This window comes from Podarcis muralis, chromosome 1, assembly GCF_964188315.1.
Source record: "Podarcis muralis chromosome 1, rPodMur119.hap1.1, whole genome shotgun sequence".
NCBI lineage: Eukaryota > Metazoa > Chordata > Lepidosauria > Squamata > Lacertidae > Podarcis > Podarcis muralis.
Window position 1 is genome coordinate 82,402,339 of NC_135655.1, and position 22,080 is coordinate 82,424,418.

The following is a 22,080-nucleotide window of genomic DNA, read 5'->3' on the forward strand; positions in this document are numbered from 1 at the left end:
AACTGGGTGTCACCAACAATGGCAAAAGGGGAAGGTTTCTAGGGGGAGAAAGGAAGCAGTAATACTGTTTATGTTAGACTAAGAGAAGGAAGAGGGGGGAACCTGAGCATAAGAATGTAGGAGAAGCCCATAGGAGGGTCCTATGATGAACCAGGCTCCTGATTTCTGGGGACAAAGGGCTCACAAAGTCTACTTTTAAACAAAGATGGTCTGGGATTCTGAGGAACCTCAAAAGGGATGAGTTTGAGGAAAGACTGTAAAGTGTAACAGGATCAAAGAGATTTTAATAGATACTTTAACAATGGGTACAGAAAGTTATCTTACCAAATCAGTTTTATCTCAAATGAAGTTTGACTACTCAACAAGCAAAGATCTTTCTGCCGATTGCCCTTTTCACAGCTTCCTTCACTTCCTTGTTCCTCAGACTATAAATCAAAGGGTTTAGCATAGGGATCACCAGTGTATAAAACACTGAGATAATTTTGTCTTGGTCCATTGTGTAGCCCGAGGTAGGCCGCAAATACATAAAGATCAGAGTTCCATAGAAGATAGTGACAGCCATGATATGGGATGCACAGGTAGAGAAGGCTTTGCGCCTACCCTCAGCAGAGTTGATCTTTAAGATGGTGGTGACAATGGAAACATAAGACACTAGGACAATCAAGACAGTACTCATGACAACTATTGTGGACAAGGTAAAATGAACAATGTCTGTACTGTGGATGTCAGAGCAGGACAACTTCAGGATTGGAGGGATATCACAGAAGAAATGGTTAATTACATTGGAGCCACAGAAAGACAAACTAAATATAAAAATTGTCTGTGCAGTGGAGTTCACAAAACCAGTTATGTATGACAAAATGACAAGCAAGATACAAAGTCTCTTGGACATTGCGGTGTGATAAAGTAATGGATTGCAAATAGCTACAAAGCGATCATAGGCCATCACACCCAAAAGACAACATTCATTGGTTACAAAGATACAGAAAAAATAAAACTGCACAGCACACTCAATGAAGGGAATGGTTCTGTTTTCAGATACAAAGGTCATGAGCATCTTAGGGGCAATGACTGTTGAATAACCAACATCTACAAGAGACAGGTTACTGAGGAAGAAATACATTGGAGTCTGAAGTCGGGCATCAATCCGGATCAAAATAATCATACCAAAGTTCCCCACCAGGGTGGTGATATAAATACCAAGGAACAGCACAAAAAGAGGAATCTGAAGCTCTGGGTGATCCATAAATCCCACAAAGATGAATTCTGTCACACTGGTATGATTCTTTCTTTCCATCTATGTTCCTTTGTTCTCCACTGAAAGAGAGAAGGAGCATTTGCAATTAAATGAGCACCAACATTAATAGTTCTTCAAGACAAGTTCATGCACACTTGCTTGGTCCACCATTTTTGAATAATGCCAGCCCCTTCTTTGATGACTGCATTCCAAATGCCTACTGTGTGATGCACCTCAATAGGTTCCACAACACTTAACAGTAGCAGTTTTGTTCCTTCCACTAGAGCAGGGATGGTCCTAGTGGTACAGTCCCCCAACACTTTATTCTACCCAACCCTATCAAAAAAGGGGGGTTAAGTAGACATGGTACAGGGGTAGGCAAAGAAATTTAAATCTCTTCATCCAACCCAGCATCCAGATTGATCATTTGATTGAGCATTGATAACCACCCTCTCTGCACAGATTAGTTAAGGAGAGGCTGTGCATGTGTCCTCAATGTCCTGCATCTCTCATGCACATAACAGCAGGTGTAAGAGCATGGATGTCCATGCCCATCACTGGCATGCACCCCTCAGAGGATTGGCCAAGGTTGACTGTTACCCTCAGGTCAAAACAAAATAGCCACTGCTCCACTAGAGCCTCAAGCATCACACCTAACTCCAGTCTCCAGTACTATCGGTTAGCTGCAATGAGTCTTCTTTCTGAGTAAATATTATTGGGATGGAATGGTAACATCATTTTACTGATATGAGGCAAGTCAGCAGAAAGGAGAAGGGAAATTAAGTTCTCTTAAAAAGTCAGTGAGAGGCTGTTTCTCTAAATACTGCATGTTGGAGTGAAGAACAGGGGAGGTCTACCACAGGCATGCCTTGTTTGTGAGCTTCTGAGAGGCATCTACCTGGTCACTGTTTGAAGCAATATGTTGGAGCTGATGGTCCTCTGATCTCAGCCAACCAGGTCCTTCTTCTGTTCTACATTTCCAGTACCTTAAAAAATGTTCAATACATTGGATAATATGTTGTATCCAATGTTTCTCTTTTTCATAATTGTTTTACATATAGAAAGTTCAACAGATGTTTTATGTTATCAGCCTGAGTGATGTTCTTAATACACAAGAAGGGTGTAGTATAAACGTTCTGATCCAAAAGAGGCTTCCACGAACAGAAAAAGGGTGGGAAGTGATTTTCAGAAATCTCCCATGCATGCCCCTTTGCCTTCCAAAACTCTGCTCCTAAAGATTGGGGGGCACCCCAAATCAGCACTGTAAGTGGTAGAGAAGGTTGCAGGGAGAAATAGAAGGAAACTGCTTCCATTAGTTGAGGCTTCTGCTAAATCAAAGAGCCTTCTGCAAATGGAAGTGCATGAGCGGATATACCCCATTGTTTTTGTTGGTATTATGTATCCATGTATCCTGCCAATAGGCATTCCGAGCAAGCTTTAAGTAAGGACATATGAAAAGACTGCTTGAACATGCCAGTCACCCATCTGGTCCAGCATCCTGTTCTCATAGCGGTCAACCAGATGGCTGTTGGAAGCCAAGAAGCAGGTCTTGAAGGCAATAGCACTCTCTTATTTGATTCCCAGCAACTGGTATTCAGAAGCCTACCACCTCTCTCAGTGGAGGTACATACAAACCTTTCCACTCCTTATATCCAAAGAAAAATAAGAAAACTGTGCCTTGCCTTGAAAAGTTTATGGAGCAACAGAAAGGAGATGGGTAGATTCCCACACTGGATGAAACTAGGAAGAATCATTCTGACATTATACAGAAGCACAAATCCTCAATTGAAGCCCATTAATTTCTCATTAACGTATAGTACTCTGAAAGAAACACCCTACTGAGACATTTTGTACAAAAACAAAATTGGGCACAGGCCTGGCTAGGAAATAGGTGTCCTGACTGTGACAAAGGTGACCTGTGTGCTTGCTTGCTTGCTTGATTAACAGCTGTTGGGAACTTCAAGGTCCCTGCTCTCCCTTCTTATGGTCTTTGTACTGGACCTGGAGACTCCAGTAGAGAGCATCCCATGTCAAGAGCATTCCATGTCAAGAAGGAGGGCAAGTCGGCACCCTATCAAATGACAGGGCAGGAGCTACATGGAGCAGGGCCTTTTCACTGGTGGTGCCCATTGCATGCCTCGCTCTTCCCAGGCCTGTTATCTTTTGGCCTGTATTTTGGAGCTTTATAATTTAGGAAGACTTTGGAAGAACTGGTTGACAAGTCTTATCAGTTGCTGACGTATGAGAGGAGTTTATTTGCTGTTATTCTGGGTTCCTGGTGCACCAGGGTTTACACCAGCGTAATAGAGTTGGCCAGGATGAAAGAAGGGATACAATTTATGAGCTTTCTCCATTATCTGCACAGCAGGGGATGTTTAGTCAACAGTGCAAAGGCTGAGCTGAAGTGCTCCCTGCTGGTTACCTGCTTTTAGCAATAGAGGTCGCTGTTTGGTTAGCTGTCGGATTCTAGAGCTCCCTATTGGTGGCTCTTAGGTAATTCATAAAATACAGAGTCCATTCATAAAACAGTGTTCATTCATAAAGCAGTAACATAAATCTCCATTGCTACATAACAAGTCCTTGAGCCTGTACTCTGAATAGTGACACCAGGGACCTAGAAGGTGCAGGGCTTGTCAGTCCAACCCCTGCATTGTCTCATCAGGGCTGACCTTAAGGCAATTGGAGCAATTTGGCCAAATCGGGTCCTGCGTGCCGCTCCTAAGAGGGCCCCCACACCAGGGCAACCTAGATGGATTTTCGGAGCACAATTCAAAGTGTTGGTGCTGACCTTTAAAGCCCTATACAGCCTCGGTCCAGTATATCTGAAAGAGCATCTCCACCCCCATCGTTCTACCCGGACACTGAGGTCCAGCGCCGAGGGCCTTCTGGCAGTTCCCTCACTGCGAGAAGCCAAGTTACAGGGAATCAGGCAGGGGGTCTTCTCGGTACATCTCCCACCAGATGTCAAAGAGAACAACTACCAGACTTTTAGAAGACATCTGAAGGCAGCCCTGTTTAGGGAAGCTTTTAATGTTTGATGCATTACTGTATTTTAATATTTTGTTGGAAGCCGCCCAGAGTGGCTGGGAAGGCCAGCCAGATGGGTGGGGTATAAATTATTATATTTGGCTGTGAACTAAGGCCCTACAAAAAAATAATCAACTTGCACCCCACTGCTTCAAATTGGGCCCCACTGGCTACCCCTGAGTCTCTTAGCTGCTGGGCCTGAGTCGCCCTGCCCTTGCATGAAGTCTTGGGTTTGCAATTTTGGGAGAGGGGAGACTGCCCACTGGGGAGCGGGCAGGCTGGCGAGGCGCCCTAGATTTAGAGGCCCTAGGCTTCAGACTACTTGGCCTATACATAAATCCGGCACTGCCCCCTGGTACTTTCTCCTTCTCTCCCATTATTTCCCAACTTTCCCCCTCATCTGCCTTTGAGCTGTGACCTCCCTCAAACCCCTGTTGTAATTCTAAACTGTCTTCCTCTTCCTTCTCCCTGGAAGGGTCAAACTGGGGAGACAGTCTCCACCATTCCTCCTCTGCCCAGTCTCTGACACGGTCACATTCATAGGAAAATGATTCCAAAATTGTCAGCACATTTTACAACTGTATCTTCCTCAACCACCCAAAAGCCTCGCTTGAAAACAGAGAGCAATGTTTGAGAGTAATTGGCACAATGGAAACACCTGGCTGAAATACTTTGTTTCTAGTGACACTGTTCTCTGCTGCCCTCGTAGAATATATTTCAAAGATAAATACTGGAAATGAATCCTCTTTGTCAGTGGTTTTAACACCTGGAAGACTGCTTTGGAGAGCAAAAATAGTACTGTGAATACAATAGCTGCCATAGTATAGCAAACAGTATGGGAAGATCACAAATAGAGGTAAGAAATGGGGAAAGAGATTCACACCCTATTTGTTACTGAGCAGATAGGAATTATTTCACCAATATGGTGGAATGCATGGGCCAGCCCTCATGTGGCTAGAAAACAAGTTTGAAGATGGAATAAAACACTCTTCTGCATTCACCATTCTGGGTTGTTTTTTTTAAGCTACTGAATGTGGCTCTAAGCAACAATGCGTGCACACGCACACACACAAAGATGTGCAGGTGTGTTGTAGTGGGGCATGGATTACAATACATGTTATGATAGTTTGCTGCACACATGCACATTACAGCAAAATTTACGGGGCCCCACAAAGATAAATTTACTGGACATGACCCTGGAAGGCATTAAATGCACAAAAATCTGTGGTAAAATGTGCATGTACAGGGCACTGTGCAACATTCAGAAATACAAACAATAAAGTATAAAACAGTGGGGAAATTCTCCAGTTCTGAAATTTTAAAACCTGAGGAGAAATTTAGATGAGAAACACAGAGGCACCCCAGTATATCGGTTGCTCCGTAACATCCTTCATTGAATTAATGTGATGCTGCTTGGCAAATGGCCTTCAAACCAGCAGCCCAGTCCTCCCCACGTCTTTAACTCTCATTGAGTTCTGCTTAGAATTGCAGTGTTACTATAGTTAGTAAGTGTTACTAAAGTTAAACTCTTTTACATTCCATGTTACATTCCATTTTACCTGCCCCATTGAAATAAGCTGAAGCTATGTTTGAAATACATCCTACCTTTTTTTAAAAAAAAAAATCTTAATAATGACCATGTAATTTATAATATTGTATAACTGCAAAATACCAACATGATGTCCATACAAGGATGCAATACTAATCCGGCATTTCTATTCTTACTACTTATTTATTTCTAAAACAAATAATATGTGGTACTCCCCTCCTTTGCCATCTACCTCCTTTGTCCCATTTGCTACTGAAAAGTTTTAAGTATCAATAGAAATATCCATATAATGTTTCTAATCCAGGAGTTTTACACAAATGTCGAGCTGGGATACTTACAGAAGTAGGACTAAATCAAGTTCAACCTAGCACTAAGCAAATTGTTCTACTAGCAAAAGGATTTCTCCCTGTACATTGGAACACTCTCCCCATCTGTTCCCTCTGTTAGCTCCCTATATCTGTTTTGGATTTCTTCCAACCCCCCAGCACCGATTTCGGGATGACATGGAGGAAGGAAAGTCCCATTGCGCTCGTGCTAATCCTTGTATTCAAATATTTAGTTGACTACCACCCCTAATATTTCCAATTTAGTGGAACATTGTACTCAGTGCAATGATAAATGACTTCAAGGTTGTTCTTAAGAAATGAAATGAGAATAAGTATTATTGCAATCTATTTGATTGTAGCTTCCCACTCCTGCTTGCAGCTCCCCCTGCTCCTGTAGCAGAAATATTCATATAGAACATACATAAAGCATCCCTGACTATTGGCCATGCTGGATCAGGTTGAACACAGCTGGAGTCCCACACTCTCTGAAGAGCCACAGGTTCCCTGTCCTTGTTTTAGAAGAAAAGATATCCCTGTGTTACAATGAGTCTGGGAAGATAGCCAGCGGTAGGTGAAGGAAGCCTGAGTAAAATTTGTTTGAATGATTTCTACAAGCATCCTCTTCTGGCAATTGACCCAGCCCTCTCACTTTCAACTCCCTTTCAAGAAAGCTGGAATAAATTAACTTACCCAGGAAGAGTGTCTGTTCTCAAAATATTCCTGCACAATACAGCATAATGTGTTATTTCCATGAGGCATTTGTATTTGATATAGTTTAATGGTTAGCTGAGGATGCGATTCGGAACAATATGAATTTTGGATGAGGCACATGATGCTCTTCGGTTATTGTTCATGCCTTCGGGACCTAATCACATGACTGCATGCCTCCTCCAAAGATTATTACACATCACCTTTAATGAGTTTCAAAGAAAACTCATGAACTGATGAAATAGATTGACTTTTAAAGATCTCTAACAAAGAGCACATTTTCACCAATAATGATTCCTGAGAGTTAGTAATGCTAGCAATTATCAATCTTGTTTTACTCAAGTTTAAGTCAATCATCAGTCAGCCAATTTCTAATGTTTTAATCATAGATGATTTTAACTCAGATGATTTTGGGACTCATGAGAAAGATACCCTTACCCCTTAATATCCCCAATTCATCTTGTTTTTCTCTGCAGAAGAGAGCCACCTGATGATACCAGATGGATGCAGAGATTTGCATAGGCATTGCTAGGATTTCATTGCTCTTACTCAGCTAAGTGAAACTAGTGCAAGGCTAGAACCTAAAGTTGCAATCCTGCTCACAGATATTGCAGCTGAAATCAATGAGAGCTTACTTTTGCAAAGGCGTATAGAAAATATCATCAATCAGGTGGCCATGGACCTTCTCTGCTGCCCACAGGTTGCCCTTTTGGGCTTGAAAGAAGCATCCTATTTTGACCAATAGGATAAGATGCATTGTGTGCTTGGTGTGTGTGGCGCTCATGACAATTTTCCTGATTTGCAAATGTACCCAAGAAGGTTGCCAGTCCCTGGCATATAGGAATTGTGAAGAAAGCAATCCAACCATCTCTGCTTACTATATAACTGTAGATCCTATATATATTCACCTGTAGAAGAGACCTTATCTGGGCTAATTGGTGACAAAAAACCAGACCATTGTGACAGAATTTATTTTCTTGGGCTTTACAGAGCACCCAGAGTTCCAGATGCTCCTCTTCTTGGTGTTTCTGTTCATTTATGTTGTGACTCTTGGGGTGATTATGTTGCTCAGGATGGATTGGCAGCTTCATACTCCCATGTACTTCCATACTTCCTCAGCAACCGGTCTCTCTTGGATGTTGCCTATATAATGACCATTGCTCCCAAAATGTTGATAACATCATCATCATCATCATTAAACTTTATTTGACAGACAACATTAAATTACACAACATCCCACATCACACCAGAATATACAACAGAATACAACAATACAGAATACAAAATGTTGATAACTTTTGTGATGGAAAGCAAATCTATTTCATTCAATGAGTGTGCAATTCAGTTCTTCTTTTTCTGCATTTCTGTGTCCAGGGAGTGTGACCTCCTGGCTGCAATGGCATATGATCACTTCACAGCCATCTGCAGCCCATTGCTGTATACAGTTATCATGTCCAGAAGACTCTGCATTTCTTGATTATGGTTGCATATACCCATGGCATTGTGTATGCAGTTGTTCAGACAATTTTCATATTCAGTTTGATATTCTGTGGCTCCAATGTCATCAATAATTTCTTCTGTGATGTGCCCCCCATTCTGAAACTGTCGTGTTCTAACACCTATTTTACCCACCTTGTACATTTCATCTTCTCCACCATTATTTTGTCAAGCACCATCTTAACCGTTCTTGTTTCCTACATATACATCCTGGCAGCCATTCTCTGAATCAATTCTACAGAAGGTCGATGCAAAACCTTCTCCACTATTGCTTCCTACTTGACTGCTGTGGCCATTTTTGGGAACTGCCATATTCGCGTATGTAAGACCTGATTACAGGTTTGCAGTTGCCCATGACAAATTCATCTCTTTGTTCTATACTCTAGTAATTCCTATGCTAAACCCCCTGATCTACAGCCTAAGGAACAAGGAAGTGAAGGTTGCTTTGAAGAGGTCTATACAAAGGAAACTTTCTTCTCAATAAAAGCTTTGCTTAGGGACTGGTATGTAAAAATAAATAAATAAATGGTTCTGTAACAGAAAGCTATCAGCACTGTGATTTTGAACTTGAACAGTTTTTATGTGCCATTCAAGCTTGCAAAGTTAGCCGCTATCAACTCTCAAAATCAGTAATGGGTGCCGGCTTGCATGCACATGCATGTGCCCTTTTACCATGTCAGTTTCAGGAACTCTACTTCCTTGTCACTCACAGTCAATTGATATGATCCAAAAATGTAAATCTAGGCATACCTAAATATATGTCCATCTTCTGCATCTTGTTAAAGATTGGTCACCTTTCAATGACCAATGTAGCAGATTACAGTTCTCATCATGATCAATAAATATAGTGTCACCAAAATGTCAGTTTTCCTGGACATGGTTAGATCTGTCCATCACACTATTTGCTATTGCTTTATCTGTTTTAACAACCTTGTTTATTTAATAAAATGTAGCTGTCTTGAGCAAAAACTTGTGGAATGTTCCTCTTCAAGTATTTATAGAGCTATGAAATTACTCCATCTGAAACCACTAGTACATGTATCAAAGTTATAACCAACAGCAGTTATAACCAACCAACCAACCAAAGTTATAACCAACAGTCCATTCAAAATATCAGTGGGATTTACTTACACACCATATATTTACCATTGTGGCTTTAATGTCTATTACATTTAGGACACAAGCCAACCACACTTAAGCAGCAGTGAACTCGATACAAGAGTTAAACATATGTTTAACCACTGCCCATTTAAATAAATAGCCACATACCTGTTTTGTCTAAAATTGCTTTATTCATACCACTTTTGTATCTCCCTGTGTCTGCCCCAATGTCCTCTGACACAAGGACTAGAATCTTCACAATCCAGGCATTTATTGCAGCCTTATGTGCCTTCCTAAAAGAAAGGCATGGATGTTTCCATGTTTATTTTTATTTTTCAATGCAACTTTTTCCTTAATGCAACTGCTGGATTGTTCCACTGTGTCCTTGAAGTAGGGACCTCGACTAGGACCCATCATCAGCAGATCAAATGTTGACATGAAAACTGAAACAAATCCTTAATATCATTGTCAGGCACATAACTTAAAGCTGCTAAAGGGATCGCCACCATTAACCTTTACTAAGAGGTAATGATACATTTCAAAATTAAGAAAGGAAAAATGGGTGCATTTTTATACCATGGAAAATGCTATACCAGATGCATTGTTGCCCATGGTGTACTCTAGCAGTGCCGTCCAGTAGTAACCTCTAGATTCCATTGTGGTGCAGTCAAAAATAGGAATTTCCACCCTGATCAGAAACCAATGGGATAAGTAGAATTGTTCAACTGCTGATTAGTTAGAGGCAACACATGAACAGAGGCTGCTGATATCAGTGAGGAAGGCTAGCTGCATGTCAAGGCCCTGAGCCCTCCCCCATTTGTTGAATAATAAAACACATAAGACACCAGTATTTTAGGTTAATGGGATAATTAAGGCCACAACTTTATTGGTTACAGAATGAGAGTGGTATTGGCTTAGTCACTGGAATTGAATTGACTATATCTGACTCCTGCCCACTATGCAGGTAGTCCAGTAAGGGTCAATCACCAGTAGGGGGAGCCCTGTTGATGTACATCAACTGAGAGCTCCCCCAGGGTCCCTAATGGGGTCATGGCATGGCCCTAGCCCCTACCCGGGCTTCGGACGAGATCCACACCCCCGGATCCCTTTAACAGAATACCCTTAAAGAGGAGGGGCAAGTGATGGCCAGAACCTCCCCTCCCATAAACCAGGTTTTACCAATGCCTAACTGCCAAACCTTACAAAGTTGTGACGATTGCTACGAGGCAGGCGAAAACCACATGGCTGGTGCCAATTTGCCAAGTGGAAAAATTCCCACCTGGCCCCCTCAACAGGCAACCAACTGAAGTCCATAGCAAGGCCAAGATGGCGAATGCATGAAAAAAGGGCGGGAGGGCGGAAGATTCGATGAAGCGGGAAGCAAGAAGGAAGAGCCCCCAGCCGCGTGGCTGTTTAAATAGCACAAGCCATGCCCCCTGGCCAACCGGATTGGTCAGCCAAGGGCGTGACATGGCCGGGACTCCCCGTGACACAGGCGGCATTGTCAGCCGCGGCCCCCCCCCCTGCTGTACATGGGGAAAGTGCGTGGCCTGCCTGCAACACCCCCCCCCCCCGGTAAGGGGAGTGGCCCTAGTCATCTACTAGTGTGATGTTGAATAAGTGCATCTTACTTCCTCTGCCTCCTCCACCCAGTTTCTGGTAAAGACCTGTAATGGCCTGGGAATCCGATTCAGAGGCTGAACCGGAGGAACCCCAGCCTGCACAGGAGTCCCCGCCTCCAGGGGGGGCTGAGCTGGGGCGGGGCCTTGGATCTGAAGCGCCTGCACCTGTGCCGGATCCTCAGGAGCAGGCACCAGGTGATTCCACTCTAGCTCCGGAGGTGATTGAGGACACAGTACCTACAGGTGCGCCTCTCCCGGCCCTGCCAGAGGAAGGTGAGTCTCCCCCTGGGTCCAGTAACTCCTCAGCCTCTCCTGAACTGCAGAGGCTCAGGGCAGAGAGGCGGAGGGAACTGGTTTCTCCCAGGAGGAGTGCTCACCTTAAGGCCGAGAGAGGCGGGTCTCCTGGGGGCCGGGACCGCCCCTGGCCTCAGAGAAGATAAAGGCCAGTCAGCCCGGTCTCAGGTTGTAGGAGCAACGTCGTTGAATACCTGCTCCTGCCCGGACCCAGACCTGACCTTCCAGTGTTCCCGTCCCCGCACGGCTTCCTGCTTCGGACCCCACCTCGCTCTTTGTGAACTGTTTCCAGACTAGTGACCCAGGACCGGACTTTGACCACGCCCCGGGACCAGCACAAGACCAGAGTTCCCAGTAAAGACAGGAGTGTCAGTATTTACATGGGGACAGCCATGTTCCCCCTATCAATACAGTTCCTCCTGAGACAGATGACGTGCCATCGAGTCCCCTCACTCCCAGGGGGACTTGCACTATTTTATTCAAAGTGTGTGATGACAAGAAGCCCAAAGTATTAACTTCACACGTGGTAATGAGAAATAATAATAATAATAATAATAATAATAATAATAATAATAATAATAATAATATTTGTATACCACCGTTCATGCAAGGATGATAGGATGGTTTACAATATAAAAACACAAAACAGTAACAAACCAAAACAATAAACCTCCTATATAGTTTAAAAGGCCATATAGTGATTAATTAGCCAAAGGCCAACATACCAAATATGTTGGTATTGTTAGGTTGGCCTCATTGCTCATTAATTGGGGGATAAGATGCACTGCAGCTGCTGCTGAATCTACTGCAAGCTTCCTCAATCAGCCCTCCAGAGAGCCAGTGTGGTGTAGTGGTTAAGAGCGGGAGACTCGTAATCTGGTGAACCGGGTTCGCTTCCCTGCTCCTCCACATGCAGCTGCTGGGTGACCTTGGGCCAGTCACACTTCTCTGAAGTCTCTCAGCCCCACTCACCTCACAGAGTGTTTGTTGTGGGGGAAGAAGGGAAAGGAGAATGTTAGCCGCTTTGAGACTCCTTCGGGTAGTGATAAAGCGGGATATCAAATCCAAACTCTTCTTCTTCTTCTTCTTCTCCAGATGTTTTTGGCCTACAACTCCCATGATCCCTAGCTAGCAGGACCAGTGGTCAGGGATGATGGGAATTGTAGTCTCAAAACATCTGGAGGGCCAAAGTTGAGGAAGCCTGATCTACTGCATTGTGAGTATTGCACTAGCAGAAATAGTGCAGAAATAAGCAGCAATAAGCAAAGAGTAAATGACTTCTATCTGCAAGCTTACATTAAAGTGGCATTAAAGTAGATTAATGGTTGAAAATATGTACTGAAATGAGTGGCATGGGGACAGTTTTGTTTCAAACCAATTATGGAAATAAACTCTCAGCTTGCAGGTCCTTAGGTGATGACTATGCGAAGAGGTCATACTGAATATTTTAATGATATGGGTTTCTCTCTTGAGAATTTCAGCAATTCTGTTCTAGCTCAATACCAAACCAGCTATAAAGCAAGAAATTCTATCCACATTTCATTGCTTTTTAAGCTTTGGGAATGACATTTTGTGATTCACAGGTAAGAGTTCTTAGACTATTTCTTCTTATTATGGTTGACACATGAAATATTGGCAAAAAAAATGTTCTCTGGCAAGCAGAAGTATAAGCAGCTAAATTGTCTGGAAGCTAAACAAGTTTTCAGTAGCCACCAAAGATGGGTAGAGATTGAAAGCCCTTTGTGATGCTGCATTACAAATCTCTTGCAGGTTTCCTAGGGATCTATGCAGCCAAAGCTGATCTTCAGAAACACTGAGTGAGGTACGAACATCACATAGATTCATCCATGTATTATCATCCATTTATTAATCTAGAAGTTTATTCCTTTTGGCATTGCCAAACTCCAACCCATGCAAAACCACTTTAAAGTCAAGGGGATCATTATTGGTGCATTATCTTTTTAATCATCCATTTATAATATCTCCTTATTTATCTATATTTGTTGTGACCCAGCAAACCCTAAGGACTGTTTGGGTGCTGCAGGGCTATTTATTTATTTATTGTCTACAGCTGCCTTGGCAATAAATGGGGAGGGGCTTTTCACAGGTGGGAGAAGAGAAACCATTCTGGGACTCACAGCCATAATCCAGGCTTTCTTAAAAAAAAAGTGCTGGGTGCAACCAGTGCAGAAATATTTTGAAAGGCTAGATTATCCACACTGCCCAGCTGCAATGGTGCAACAAGTTCTGACTGGCATCTTATACAGTATTTGCACTGTAAAATTTGGGAGCACGGAACTTACTCTGATGTGAATGTGTTTAAGGATTGCAATCTAAAATTCATAGAATAACATAATTTTTAATACCTACTTTTTTGATGTGTAAAAGAATGTTGGTATATGGATGGAAAAGATGCATCACTGGACATTAATGATGTTGTGAGCACTAGCCAATAGGTGCCCATTATTCATCCAGAAGTACATCCCACAAAATATAGGCACAATAGATTGCACTTCTACATGTGGTAGGGGTGAGAGAATTTCAAAATGCCAGCAATTCAGTTTTAGCAAGTTTTGTGCAAAAGAGAGAGACAAGGAGATACAGAAAGATACAGAGAGAGACTTCATCCTCCCACAAGGAAGGACGTTGCTGTGGAAATTACAGTTAGAATGTATGTTGGCAAGCCTACTTGAGTGCTTATTATACCTAATTCTAAATATATGTTCTGATGTCAAACTGATTTGCTACTCAAAATAGTCTACCTGAATTCTACACAAAGAAAGGGGGGAGAGGAAAAGGTAGGAAACAAAGACATTTTAAGTTATTCCTTTCAAAACTGGTGGTAAGAATGCTAACTCCCTCATTCAATGTAGTAGGTAGAGAACTACTCAGTCAAAACCTCCATTGTACCCAGTGCTTTTTTTCTAAAATAATGTTTAGGGGTACTCTCATTTTCCTGCTCATATTGAAATACTGCCCCTCAATGAGGCCAAATTTAGATTCACAAAATGTTTAGGGGTATGCATACCCCCAGAAAAAAGGCACTGGTTATAGCTCTTTTTTCATTAATGGATTTTTATTCTGGTTATTTAAAGCAAAGTTGGTAGACTTGAAACTGTGCTCTAGAAAATGTCTGACGAAGGCTTTCTCAACCTCTCTTTACATGAAATGATGAAGGCTACTTTTCCAAGCAATCCAGTCATTATGAGACTGGTCTTCCCCCAAATAAGGGCTGCTTCAGTGAATTTTCTTATTCATTTCACATCAATGTCTAGTGAACAAATTCATCAAAGCAGAAACCGTGTTACTGTTTCTGACAAAACAATTTAATAATAATAATAATGAGAGACTCTTCTCAGTGTTCCACTTAGGATGGGACAAAAGAGAAGGTATTCCCAGTGGCTGCACCCAGGTTAGGGAACTCTGAAATCGTTTTATTTTTCTGATTTATTTAAAAAAAAATGTGGCCCTGTCCCTGTTTTGCAATTGTTTGATACTGTATTATGAAATTGTAATGTTTCATTATGTACCAGATCAATCACCTCACACTTCAGGAGAGGGCCTCCTGCAGATTCCATCTTACTAGAAAGTCCATACCATATGACATAGGAATCAGGCTTTTAGTGTGGTGGTACCTACCCTTTTGAATTTCCTCCTGTTACACCTCAAGCAGGGATCATCTCTATTGCCTTTTCACAATATACTCCTGAGGGATGTAGAAAAGCAAAGATGTGGTTGACCTTGACTGTCACATTATGCTAATAATTATTTTTATCCCATTATAGAGGAATAATAATGAAGCAAAATCTCACTTCTGTAACGGAATTCATCCTTGTAGGATTCATGGACCACCCTGACCTCCAAGTCCCCCTCTTCATCTTGTTCCTGGTTATCTATGTAGTCACAATAATAGGCAACCTTGGGATAATCATAGTAACCAGTGTGGATGCTCGGCTCCACACCCCAATGTACTTTTTCCTGAGAAACCTCTCCATTATCGATATTGGTTATTCAACTGCCATTGCCCCCAAGTTGCTGACAACCTTTGTGGCAGAGAAGACAACCATTTCTTTCAAGGGATGCACAGTGCAGTTTTTCTTTTTTTGTTTGTTTGTGACCACTGAAGGCTGCCTTCTTGCTGTGATGGCGTACGATCGCTTCACAGCCATCTGCAACCCACTGCTCTATTTTGCTGTTATGTCAAAGAAGTTGTGTGCCATATTGGTGGTAGTTGCATATAGTTGTGGCTTGGCAAGTTCAACTATCCATACCATTTTCATATTCAATTTGTCCTTCTGCAGTTCAAATATCATTAATCATTTTTTCTGTGATGTTCCTCCTATACTCCAGTTGTCCTGTTCTGACACCCATGTCACTCGCACTGTGCATTTCATTTTATCCACTGTCATTGCACTGACGACTTTTCTCATTGTCTTGGTGTCCTACATTGCCATAGTTTTTGCTATCATGCAGATCCGTTCTGCCCAGGGCAGATACAAAGCCTTCTCCACCTGTGCTTCCCACCTGACCACAGTCACTATCTTCTTTGGAACCATCATCTTCATGTATATACGGCCTGGTTCCAGTTTCCCAAAGGATCAGGACAAAATAGTTTCTGTGTTCTATACTCTCGTGACATCCCTGCTCAACCCTCTCATCTACAGCCTAAGGAACAAAGATGTGAAAGATGCTGTGTGCAGGATAGCAGGCAAAGTGGCATTTCTGAAGTAGCCACTCTGCAACTGCTTCATCCTTCCTCCACCATCATTGTGGCCAATGGTTCCTACAAGCAAGCCACTTTTCCTGTTACTGTTGATGCTACCTGTAACACGTGTGACTCTTTAGGGACTTGTTTTGAGCCAGTGATGTTCAGTTAAATTCTTTGTGTTTGGGCATCTGTGTGAACTATGAAAAGCCATGGTAGGTTCATCACACACACATTGCTCTTGGGATGAAATACATTGACCTTTTAAAAAATGATTTCTCTGTTGGTCATGTTCTCCATTTATTCTGAAAGTTTTGATCCATGGCCTTGGGTGGTATTGGATTCCCTCCCCTCCCCCTCCCCCCGAGCCTCACACCTGGTTATCACATATGTTTAACTCACTTTGATGCATTGTCAGCTAAGGCTTGCGCAATGGGACTCCCCCCCCCTTCTCCTTCCACATGCCCCCTAAATATGTTCTGGGGTTCTCTCAGCCCTCTGGAGCAGATTTGGGGAGTCCACAGGAGATACACAGGGGGAGGAGAGGGGGAAAGTCTCATTGTGCAAGTCAAAATCCATGCACTAATGAGACATGTTAGTTGGATACCACCCATTGTTACGTTTCCAAATGTGTTGAGAATTTTTGTTTTCTCCCAAAGCTTCCTGAATTAGTCCATTCTAGTTCTGCAGTTTCAAATTCTTGTTGGCTTCGTGTTTTTAGCATTGCTTTATGATTTGTATTCTGTTTGATATTCTGTTTTTGTACACTACTCATGTATTCTTGGAATGTAGACTGGTTAAATAAAACAACAACTACCAAGAAGTGATGTGAACTGGTACTCTAGATCTGAGACAATATATTACTTTGTAGTCATCTACTATTCCCTAGTGGACCTGAAGGGAATGTTGCAATCTCAGCTATATCTTACTTAGAAAATCCCATGGGGTCTATGTCCCTAGTTTCCAAGGAATCATATATAAACACATCTTGCTAATGCACACAGTGATACGCTTGTAGTCATGAAATGACTTTTCTTTCCACTGGTAAGAGTTACCAGCTTGACTAATAAAGCCGAAATAGATACCATCATCATTTTTTCTGCATTTTTGTTATGTCGGTAAGAGATATTGCATTCAATTGTACCAACTCTTTAAAAGCCTTTCATTTTGACATTTGCAGCAAACTGACACAAAATCGGGGGGGGGGGGGGAGAGTCAAAATAAAGAACTTGTGCCCAGTTGTATTTGTTTAAACATAATAGAATATGGAATATTATGCTCAGAAGTAAAACTCATTGAGTTCAGCCATATATACTCCCCCTAATAACTGCAGCCTTAATTATTCAAGCTTGTTTTATTGTCCAAGATTCAAGAATAGCAGGTGGTATGGATGGAAGCTGCTGCAAAAGATACTGGAAGCAAGTCTTTCTAGGAAGCAGCAATATGGGTATGTAACAATATGAAACATGCACTTGATGATTGCACCAGACTCTTCAAAGTCTTATGCCTGAGCTGGTTGTTTCTGAGTACTATGCTTACATGAGAAATGAATGGGCATCAGTTGAGGATTTCTGATTTCGTGGGTGTGTGCCGATCCGATCCCACCCAACTGCCATGTATTCTCCAGAAGGCTGTCCACCAGGTAATGTGCGTCTCACTTGGAAAAAATCCTTCTCATACCTGCACCATCCAGGGGTCCTTTACATCATGTGTTGATTATGACCTGATGACTCATGCCTAAGCTCAACAATGGCTGACATTTAAAACTATTTGGTGGGATTCAATGAACAACTCTCATGAACAGGAGCCCATTTGATGACTTCCAACTTCACAACGGGGGTTTCTCCCTCTCCTCCCCTATAGCCCTGGTAAGGAGAAACCCCAAACTGCACTCAGTGGGAGAAGGTAATGGAACATCCTATCTAGCAAGCTGATGTACTTGTCATGACAGAACATTCAGAAGAACCCAGCACTTAATTCCTCCCATTGTGCTTCAAGTCACGGAAGGTGATATTTTTAAAAATTGTCACGGTTTCTGATCCTTTCTGCAATTTTCATTCAAGTCATCACTTGATTGTGCATTAATTAGCCCCAGTGCTGGTAAAGATAGTCATAACTAGGGGTAGATGAGAATTTGGTTTGGGTTTTAATGAGAAACCACCCAATTTACACTTTTCAAACCAATATGACAGTCAAAAACTTTAGACCAAATCTACACTGCTCTGAATTTTGTGATGCAGTTCTTCCACCAAATAATATGTACAAAAATGCATATATACATTACTGAAAATAACAAAGAGAACTGAATTAGGTGAAATCACTTGCCAATATGTGTATAATAATGGAAAATACATGCAAAAATGTGTTTATTGAAAGAAATTCAGACTAAAATGCTAACACATTTTCATGAGAATTTTTAAGAATAAATAAATAAAATTACTTACTTTTTATTTCCTTTTTTCTTTTCCTCCTAGGGAATAAATGATGGAGTACACAAATCAAACCATGGTGACTGAATTCATCCTTCTGGGCTTTATGGAATATCCAGAGCTGTGGGCCCTTCTCTTCCTGCTGTTCCTCTTGATTTACATTGTCACAGTGTCAGGGAATATTGGCATCATCGTACTAGCCACCCTTGATGCAAACCTGCACACTCCCATGTACTTTTTCCTCAGCAACCTATCTTTGGTTGACGTTGGCTATTCCACTACTATCGCTCCCAGGTTGCTGATGACCTTTCTGGAGAGCAATAATGCTATTGCATTCACAGAGTGTACCGTGCAATTTTTCTTTTTGTGTTTATTTATCACAGTTGAAACTTGTCTTCTAGCTATTATGGCTTACGATCGCTTCACTGCCATTTGCAACCCATTACTCTATTTTGTTGCCATGTCTAAAAAGCTCTGTCTGGTCTTAGTAATAGGTGCATATATTTGTGGCTTTGTGAATTCAGTTGCACAGACTTCATTGATATTTAGCCTTTCTTTCTGCAGCTCAAATGTTATCAATCATTTCTTTTGTGACATCCCTCCCATCCTGAAACTTTCCTGTTCAAGCACAGAAGTGGCTAACACTGTGCATTTCATCTTTTCTACTGCAATAGTCACAACCACTTTGTTGATTATCCTCATTTCCTATATCTACATTATTTTTGCCATCCTGCGGATTCGCTCTGCTCAGGGCAGACACAAAGCTTTTTCCACCTGTGCCTCTCACCTCACGTCTGTCACAATCTTCTATGGGACCATTATCTTTATGTATCTGAGGCCCAATTCCAGTGTCTCAATGGATGAAGATAAAATTGTTTCAGTGTTCTATACTCTTGTGATCCCAATGCTAAATCCTTTCATCTACAGTCTGAGAAATAAAGATGTGAAGGATGCTTTCCTAAGGATGAATGGAAAGATCTCATTAAATTAAGTCAGTTATTGCTCTAGATGAGTTTGAGTTTCCAGTAGATAATAACCAAGGAAGTGTGTATTTGTTCTATTTGTGTATGTGTGTGTAATTGTCCTGATGTGTTGCTTTTTTTCCCTTCTTTTTCTTTTTTTGACCATTCCACACTTAATAGTCAGTAGGTGGCATTAATAGTACATAGCATGGTTGGCTGGCATCTGTGTGTCTTGGGAGACAATGGATGAGTTTGTCCTCACGGGTGAAGTCAAACCGCTGGAGAGTTACAGTGGGTGGTTGGACGTTGGGGAAGCCCTGATATTGGGTAGAGGGTAGCTTGTAACCTCTTCCTGCCCCTCTTTGGTTATGGGTATTTTGTTAAAGGGATCCGGGGAGAGTGGCCTATAACCAACACCCAGACGGGGACTAGGGTCATATCACTCCTCTAGCAGGGACTGCCCAGGGGATCCGCTATTTGATGTAGGTCATAGGCCCGCTCCCCATGGTGGTCTATCATTAGATGGATTCCCAGCAGATGGGCTGGAGTGATTTAAATTGGCTTCACCCAATGTTTATGAAAAACCACTCACATCTGTAACTAATAAAAGTGGTGGCCTATTTGATCCACAAATCGTATATACTGTTGCCTGTCTATTTATTCACCCCTAGGGAGCTGCAGGTCCAGGGGTCTTGGCATGCAATTACAGCAGCTGCTGTGGCTGTAGAGACTGATACAAGAGAGACATGTTTAGTTGCATCTGTGGCGGATGAAGGCATCTAGTTTTGCTGCTACAGATGCACCATGATATTTCTTCTTTCTGTGGTCCTCCCAGTGGTCTTTCCTCCTTTGGTCACTGCTGTGGATACATGATCTGACTGTCTCTAGGCACTGTGGTTGTCTGCCAGGAATTCCCACATGATGGGGTTAATGTTGCTAGCATTCATGTCACGTTTGCAGAAATCTTTTGTAATGCAGAGCTAGTCTTCCAGTTGGCTTGCTTTATTTTCTGCTCAATGTTACCTTCTTTTATTTATTTAAAAATTTATACTTCACATTTTAAATATAAATCCAAGCCATCATGGTTTGCAGAGAACTATAACATTGTTAAAAGACAATGAAAACAGTTCAGACTACTAAAATGATGGTTAGCACTCAATTTTAGTAATCAGTTCAAACCAACAGAGGGACCAAAAAAATTAGTATAAAAACTAGGCAACCCAAACTAAAACACAGTAGAATAAAATGGATTGGCTGCTAATCTGAAGTTTAAAAGGTGGGAGTCTGGTGTTTCTCTCTGGAGAGGTAATGCTACAACCTGGGTGCCACATTGGAAAAGGCCCTGTCTTGCATCCCAACCAATTAGACTTCTGGATATGAGATACATATTGAAAGCCTCTGAAGTAGAGCACAGTCAATGCACAGAATTGTGTTTCTTTGCCACTGACAGCATAGAGCAATATTACAATCTCATCTTGTTACTATCCTGCTCAGATATTACTAAGAAGGTTGAAGAGGGAGCTAGCAAGCTTCATCCCAGCTGGAGCCAGCTCCAAAACTGCATAGACTCTCTAGGGAGTCTCCTCTCCTCTCCTCTCCCAATTAACTCCCATTTCTGCAAAATATTGCATAGACTCTCCGGGGGGGGGGGTTGCATCTTTCCCTCCCAGTTGACCTCAGTCTCCAGGGTGAGAGCAGCTGAAGGAAAAGAACTGGGCTGGTCACAAGAGGAGGAAGAGGGTTTTTTGAGTGTTCATGCACACCTGGCATGAGATGCAGGGCTGTAAATAAGGAGAGTGCATTGGAGAACTAGAGTGGTAGGAGCCTAGGACTGCTGCCTTCACCACCTACATCATCTCCTGGATGCCATGTGGAGCATGGAATGCTGAGAGACAGGACTGGAGGCTGGAGAGTCTGCACTGGAAAAGGTGTTTCTTATTTATTTTCATTTCAAGTGGAGACCAAAGGGGTCATTTCAAGAAGAACTGGATGGGGGGGGGGGGGAGGCTGCATCAGAGGCTGAATAAAAAAATGCTGGAGTGAAAGAAAGGAGTGGTGAAAGGGGGGAGTATGTTTAAGAAAAATGGATAAGTTTTTCAGACTAAAACCAGGACTGAAGATAGAGCTATATTGATTCACAAAGGTGCCTTCAACTACCCCAGTTATATTTTTTGGGCTACCAACACCTGTGTTTTTAAACTCAGTGCTTAGGTAATAAATTGTGTTGTGTAATGTAGAAATTTAGAAATGTCTGCTTTTGGTGTGAAAAGAGGTCCTTGCCATTGTTATTTTGGTGAACTACAATTCCCATCTTAAACACTGACTTTGAGGAATAAATGTTGTGTGTGTGTTTCAGTTTAAAGCAGAGGCTGGGTAGGAGTGCTTTAGTTGAAGTGCAGTACTTGGAAAATCCTGTTTTGATATCCAGTGCAGTCTTCCCGTTCTTTAAAACACTAACAGAGAAAGTTCCAGTATTTTCCCTTTAAGTGACTTTAGCAAAAACAGACGTCACTGGATACAGATTCCAGCCAGGAGCATTTGTTGTTCCAATTATTGTTAAACATTTTGTTCCTGGTTTCAGCCAACAGGAGACTGAATCACTGTGACGTAGTAACATGCAGAA

General features: G+C 42.1%; 3 protein-coding genes and 1 pseudogene across 4 annotated transcripts in view; 3 read left to right on the forward strand and 1 right to left on the reverse strand.

Moving 5' to 3' along the window:
• The window catches only part of LOC114601534 (apelin receptor), a 492,419-nt gene that overhangs the window by 344,606 nt on the left and 125,733 nt on the right, over nucleotides 1-22,080 (forward strand). The gene's annotated exons all lie outside the window — the stretch shown is intronic.
• Nucleotides 359-7,956, reverse strand: LOC114601689 (olfactory receptor 5AR1-like; annotated as a pseudogene).
• On the forward strand, nucleotides 12,515-16,092 carry LOC114585210 (olfactory receptor 5AP2-like). 2 transcript variants are annotated; one of them, XM_077929533.1, is made up of 2 exons: nucleotides 12,515-12,523; nucleotides 15,163-16,092. In XM_077929533.1, the coding sequence occupies exons 1-2, from the start codon at nucleotides 12,515-12,517 to the stop codon at nucleotides 16,090-16,092; spliced, it is 939 nt and encodes a 312-aa protein (XP_077785659.1). The 2 variants fall into 2 exon arrangements, with proteins under 2 accessions (XP_077785659.1, XP_028563466.2); XM_028707633.2 differs by lacking the exon at nucleotides 12,515-12,523 and having other exon boundaries at nucleotides 15,157-16,092.
• LOC114601709 (olfactory receptor 5AR1-like) lies at nucleotides 18,548-19,486 on the forward strand. The gene has a single exon (XM_028739134.2). It carries the CDS (start codon nucleotides 18,548-18,550, stop codon nucleotides 19,484-19,486), a length of 939 nt encoding a protein of 312 aa, XP_028594967.2.